We start from the raw sequence: 6,648 nt of genomic DNA, 5'->3' as shown, positions 1-6,648 counted from the left end.
GCTTTAATGCACAAATTGTGTTAACCCCAAAAGACGAGACCTCGTACAACTGAGTTACGGCATTGGAAGCCCTTTCCTACCCCCCAGAAGTCAAGCCTCTCTCCCCTGCAATGCCTTCCCTGCTGCCCTCCGGCAGACAGAGCGCCAGCACCACATGTCTGCGGTGCCCTCCTCCCCAAAGGAAGCCCGGGCTAGCAGCAAGTCTATGCTTGAGCAAGCAGCTGCTTTGAGTGCTTCTCTGTGCCCCGCTCAGCCCACCCACCTCTGCCTACCCCGGGTGGAGGTGCTGGCAGCGCGGCTGCAGGAGCCTGGCAGACCTGGTCACAGCTTGGTTAAGGGAAGTGTCTGCAAGGCTGGTTGTGGGATGGGCAGGAGGCCACCTTGGCGGATCCCTAGGCGAGATGGGAAAGCCAGAGCCAGCTCCTTCCTGAAGCGCAGCATGACGCACGCCCGTCCCTTCCGTGATAACACGGCCAGTCGGTGTTATCTGTGCGCCCCAGAGCCCTTGGCAGAGCCGGCACGGCTGGCGCTGCCTGGCAGGGAACTCCCCCTGACATTCACCCGCTCGACAGCCCGGCTGCCCGACATACAGCAGTGAGCCCCAGGGACGTGGGGCGGAAAGCAGGCGCTGGAGGCTGGGACCACACCCAGGGCTGATGGGCAAGGCTGGCTGGAGGACTTCCCCTTGGGACTGCAGAGTCTCGGGGAGGAGGGTTATGCTCCATGGCTGCACTGGCCGGGGCTGGGGTCTGCATAGGCTTGGAGGAGCAGGAAGAACAGGGCATGAGACCAGCCTGGCAGAGCAGGGCAGGAGGATGCAGGAGGGAGCCAGGCTGCTCACGTCCTGGCCAGCCTGAGACCCTGGAGCAGGGATGCACCAGACCAGGCTGAGAAGCCCTGACCAGGAGGGACAGGGCAGCCCAAAGCTCAGACCCAGGATGCTGTGGATGCCTCGGGGGAGCATCCCAGCCCTGCAGCCCTCTGCCCACGTGCCTCCGCCCTGCAGCGACTGCTTCGAGGGCGGCTGTGAGGGCATCCGAAGAGCCTCTTTGCTGGGACCTCTAACAAAGGACCAACAGGAACCGCAGCCTTGAATACGCGCCTGCTCCGAGCAGGTCAGAGAGCCCCAAACTCGGTTCCTATGGTTACCACACGGCCACCGGTTGAGCCTAGCCTCACATCGCTAACTCCGCTGCTGACGGCTTTTTTAATTAGCCGCCCTCTCGCTATTTACCCCAAGTGAGCCAGCTCCTTGCTGGGAGCCTGCTCTTGTGGAGCGTGGCTTGGCCCTGGTACCCACGCCCCCGATCAGAGGGCACGGGAAACCAGTCAGACGCCCCCGGGACGGGCTCTTCAGAGCCACGCACTGCCCTCAACATTTGTCTTCCAGCCCCAAGTGCATCCTATGACTAGAGGGCACCACGGAAATGCTGCTGCCTCTGGGGTGGAACAGTGCCCAGGGCCATGGATGCCAGGGCCCAACTTTCCAGGGGTGAACAAGCCCCTGTGGCTTCCCGGTGCCGGGCAGCACAGCCGGGCGGCCGACTCTCTCTGAAGGGCAGGGATGAGCAAGCACAATTGGGCTTGGAGCCTGAGGGACCACGCGTGCAGCAGGGCTGGTGCACTGCCCTCCGCTACCCGCCGTGCAGGAAGACAGCCGTGGCCTCACAACGAGCTGGCAGGGCCCGTGCACCTGACCCCTGCCTTGGGCCTTGAAAACAGCCTTCCTGCTGCTGCTGCTGAACTCCCTCCCTGTCTCCTCGACCCCTAATCTCCATCTTTCCATTTCAAGCTGAACAAATCTGCACCCAACACGGGCTTTAGGGAGCCGTCTGCGATTCCCAGCCAGACGCCGGTGCCCTTGGCCTGGCACAGAACCAAGTTACAAAGCTGGGAACGCGCCGCTCCAGCTAAGTCATGTCACGTCAGCCTCCTCCACCTCCAACGCAGGAACCGTCGCTGACAGCACAGGCCCAGCGAGCGGGACTGGCCTGTGAGACCCTCCATCCACCACCTCCTCCCTGCGCCTTAGCCCACCCAGAGATGCAATCCCTCCTCTGGCGTGGATGAAATCCCGGGGAGATGGGCACCCCCAGAACCTGACAACACAGGGCAGAGTGTCCCCAAGGGACATGCGCAAGGATGGGCACCGTGATCAGCTTTGGGATAGGATCCATTGTACCCTTGCTCTGGGCTGGGGTGTGGGGCAAGCAGTTTAGCTTCTTCCAGGCCCAATTTGGTCTTAGTTTGCATCCTGGACACTGGGTGTTGTATCTTGGAGGGGAGCCAGAGAGTCCTATGTTACCACGAGCCACCAGTCTGGGGTGAAACCTAGTTGGAAAGTGTCAGGCAGAGTCCTCCACAGTACACTGGAGACAGCCAGGACCAAGTGATCATGATGCCACATTCCCTGTGGCTCAGGTCAGGGCACTCGAGGCCCTGGGGCAGTGGGGGAGACGGTTGCTGGTGGATGGATGGAGGGAGCAGGAGCTAATCCCTTGTAATGTATTGGTCCAGATCCTGTGCAGGGGCCTTGGGGTGGGGGTCGGGGGGCAGTGCCAGGCCCCTGGCCCTCCTTACCAGCCTGTCGGTGTAGGCGGAGGGCTCGGTGGTGGCCAGGTCATAGTACAGTGTCTGCAGCGGGAGCTTCTGGATCTCCTCCTCGTGCTTCATGTTGTCGAGATGCACGACCTGGGCAGAGCGGATGGGGATGGGGTTACGGGGGCAGCTGCGACCTCACCCCTGCCACCAGGCTGGGAGCAACCCCTGCCCCATGGATGCCATGGTGAGACCCAGATTCCCCCGTGGCTGGAGCCAGGTCCAGGCTGCCTCTGGACCCAGAGCTCTTGACTGCAGACAGACAGGAAAGCACTGGGCCACTGGCCACTGTCCCCTAGCCCACACCCCAGGCTGAGGCTTGCCAGGGCCAGACGTGGTGTCTTCAGAGGCCTGGCACTGGGGTGGGGGCAGGTACCTGGATGTCTTCTGCTGTCAGGTGGGTTTTCATCTCCAGCTTCCTCTTTGGTGGAGGGATGGGCTTGTGAGAGGGGGGCAGGTCAGTTCTGCAGGAAGAGAAACAGGCACTGGTTAGACCAGGGAGGCAGGGCCCTGCCACGCTCCCCCCAGTGTGGCTCATGCCCTGTGCTCGGCTGCGCCACGCCAGGCCACGCAGGTGCCCGAGTCCATGCCCAGACACCCCTGGTGCAGAGACAGGGATGCCCTCTCCTCTCTGCAGGCCAGCCTGCCCCTGGAAAGCCACAATCCTGGCTCGACTTCAGAGCAGGGACCTGGCACAGACCCTCTTATTTCCACTGGTGTAAATCTGAAGTGGGCCCCTTAGCTTCATCCACTCCCTTTGGTCTACTTCCCCAGCCCCTTGCCTGGTACCTCTGTGTCCTAGCTGGCCTGATGCTGCTGTGCCACTGCCGGACGGATCGGTCCAGCTTTCCACTGAGCAACCCATGCCACCGACTGGATGCACGTGGATAATCTCTCCCCTTCCCACCCTCTCATTTGCATTGCTAATGGATGTGAACCCTCCTGCAACCAGGGGTGTTTTTCTCCACACAGCATTTCTAATCCCCGGCAAATCCCCGTGTCAGATGGGGACCCTGAAGCTGGTGCTGGGAGCTCCAGCTCCTGGCACCACTCAGGATGGTCCCTGAATACCCTCAGCCAAGAGCTGCTCTCATTGCCGTGGGACGCTGGGGCCCAGCTGGCAGCGAGAGCTGCCAATCATCAGGTCAATGGGTGTTGAGTTGGGTTGCCTGTCTCTGACGATGGCCATTGCTGGAGGCTCCTGATGACAGCTCCAAGCCTTCCTACCCTGCATGGTGCACCATGAGGGCCGGTGTATTCCTGACCCCGAACAGGAGATCTGCTTTAGCCCTGGAGCATGAGGACTGGCAGCCTTTGTAATCTCCATCCTAATGACTGCCGCGGCAAACTCAGCTCATCTGCATATACGTGTCTAATCCTGTTAAGAACTCATTAAACTCTGCAACTCTAATGAGCTGGCTCCCCCGCCCTCCCCTCTGCCAGTCTGTGAGCTCCTGGGCAAACTCCCACCGATCCTCACTTGTAGGGGAGCAGCTGCCCTGGAAATCCAGTGGATCTCAAGTGGAGAGCAGGACACGAGTGGGAAGGGGGCCGCAAGGGCTGGGACTCCAACAGGCCATACCTAGTCCCATGACTCCGCAGGGTGCCACGAGGGCACCTCCTTCCCGCACAGGGAGGGTGGCAGCTTGTTGCATGGGCAAAGCTGGGGAAAATGCAGCTGCCTTTAAGGGCTTCTTATAAGGCAAGCCATGGGGCCTCCATATCCCTGAATGGGGCAAAAAAGCTCCTGAGAGCAGGGATGCACAATGGGCTGACCTGGCTCCGGGGCTGGGGGAAGCTGGGCCCATGCGGGAGATGCTCCCGGGGGAACGGGTAAGGGTCTGCCCAGCCCAGGCAGGGGGGGAGCCTGCGCGGTGGGGCCGAGAGGAGCTAAGAAGTATGGCTTGGAGGAGACCAGCCAGCAGGACAGAAGGGGCTGAGCATGAGCAGCACACAAGGGAAGAGAAGCATTTGCCCAGCCCCAAACAGGAGCCAGGGGCCAGACTACAGGGGAGCAGAGCTGGAGGCAGCAGGGTGCCAGGATGAGCCAAGGGGCTACTCACAGGTCGTTGTCAGTCTCCGAGCGGCTCTTCTGCTGCCGCCTGTAGACGATGAGCACCGTGACGGCCACACCGATGAGGAGCACCGCAGCGACCACCCCCCCCACAATCCCGATGAGGTCCCCCGGGGCTCCCTGTGGCAGCGGCTTATCTGCAAGGGACACAGGGCAGAGAACAGCGTTACAGCCAGGACGGTCCTCGGACCTCCCTGACCTCTACGACCCTCCCCACAGAGCCCCGTGCTCCCTGCTGTTGCCCTCAGTGCCCAGGACCATGTGGGGCCCTGATCCTGGGGGGCAGAGTCAGAGCCCTCACCAAGGGCATGTGCTGGCAGGGCCCTCCCAAGAGCCTGGACCTCCTGTGCCCAGATGGCCTGGGGATGGGCAGCACTGCCAGGCCTGGGATCACCCCCCTTGCCATGGTCCTCCAGGTTAACCCTTCCAATACTGGCACTTCCTCTGGAGCATATAGAAACTGGGGGCTCATCCCCGGCATAGCCAATTACCCCTGGGGGGCGTGCCCCACATCCCACTCCACAGGGCAGGGGTACTCTGGCTAACGTAGGGCACGCACCCCAGCCCCGTGGCTGGAGAGCCGGGTGAGTCCGAGCTGGCCCCCACATGACTAGCGCGATCCTCGTTCAAAGCCAGCCAATCCCCGGGGCTCGATGGGAAAGCTCTTTGAAACGTACGATAAAAGGATTTAATTTGCTCTACCTTCCAACCTAATTAAACTTGAAAACTAGCTAATTGGTACTTTGTACTTACAGCGCTGCAGTGATGAAAGAGGGAGATAATTGGAACGGAGGCAGTGAGGAGCCGGGGGCAGGGGAAGGGGCCTGCTGGGCCCCATCACTTGGGGCACGGGTGGGCTCACCTTGCACTGTGTCCCTGCCCTGGCATGTGCCCCCGCTGTGTGACTTCCCAGGTGTCCCCAGGTGAGACATGGGCCGGTCATGCTAGCTCTGCTGGGGCCATCACCCTCCAGCCCTGCTTCTTGGAGAGGTGTTGACCACCCTGCACAGACTAGAGGGCTGGATCCATCACATGAAACAGCCCTGGCAACACCAGGCACGGGTGCATGGTGCTTTGTCCCTATAATCACACAGCTGTCTCGTGACCCTGCTGGGAAAGAAACCCCGGAGTCCTGACTGCCCACCCCATCTCCAACCATGACGGCGCTCTGCCTTTCGGTGCCCCCGGAGCCCCGGTTCCCACAGCTCTGCCCACTGGACCCCCTGGCCTCCCCAGCCCCAGACCACAGTGCACTACAGCAGACTAGATCCCAGGAGCCCTGGCTGACAACCCCCTGTACCAACTTCCAGACACTGGGGAAGGGAAGCATCATATTAACCAGCCCTGTTATGGGATCTCCATTAGTCCCCAATCCCCCCACTCCAGGGCTCCAGCCCTTCCCTGACCTGATGGAGACAGTGATAAATGATGCTGTCCCTTGCAAATACAAGACTATCAGGATCAGGCTGTATGCGAGTTAGCAGATGGATAGTAGCGATGGTGTCAGTGGCGAGCGGGGTTTTGTATAAACAACAAAGCCGGTACTGTTTGCTCGAACCAGGGGAGGAAAGTCTTCCTGTGTTTGTAGGGGGCCTGGTCCATGCCTGGAGCTCTTATCCAAATAAGTTGTCACAGTAGTGGGGCCCGAGCTCCATCTCTCTCCTTCCCGTCAGGCTCAGGCCACACTTTGCAGCTGTCACAATAACAGCCAGGAGAACAATATGCAAAGCCACCCAGGCCCAAGACCTCTGCCGTCCACCTGAGCCTCTGGATCCCACTCGTCTGGCACTAAGAAAGGGCACTCTTGTCTTTTCTGGAGGGCAAATGGACTCACGATCTCCCGGGGTTCGGGTGCTGGAGTTGCTCCCCTCTGCGGCTGGGAGGCAGCAGCCTCTGGGGTGGAGCAGACCAGCCGCTTGGCAGCGCAAAGTGATGCTGTGTCCCGTGGGCTCGCAGGGGTGAGGTGGGCAGGTGGA

General features: G+C 61.0%; 1 protein-coding gene across 1 annotated transcript in view; it reads right to left on the bottom strand.

Annotated features, from left to right (window-relative positions):
• LOC109317941 overlaps positions 1-5,831 on the bottom strand; it is a 20,681-nt gene extending 14,850 nt beyond the window's left edge. The window contains exons 1-4 of the mRNA XM_019546907.1: positions 5,817-5,831; positions 4,662-4,873; positions 2,975-3,062; positions 2,581-2,691 (exon numbers count right to left, since the gene is read on the bottom strand). Of these exons, the coding sequence (XP_019402452.1) occupies positions 2,581-2,691; positions 2,975-3,062; positions 4,662-4,873; positions 5,817-5,831 (426 nt within the window). The remainder of the gene's footprint in view (positions 1-2,580; positions 2,692-2,974; positions 3,063-4,661; positions 4,874-5,816) is intronic.
• Positions 5,832-6,648: the final 817 nt, after the last annotated feature.

This window comes from Crocodylus porosus, unplaced genomic scaffold (assembly GCF_001723895.1).
Source record: "Crocodylus porosus isolate Cpor-Errol unplaced genomic scaffold, CroPor_comp1, whole genome shotgun sequence".
NCBI classification, from domain to species: Eukaryota; Metazoa; Chordata; order Crocodylia; family Crocodylidae; genus Crocodylus; species Crocodylus porosus.
The sequence above is the reverse complement of the archived record's forward strand: the minus strand, read 5'-3'. Positions and strand labels throughout refer to the sequence as shown.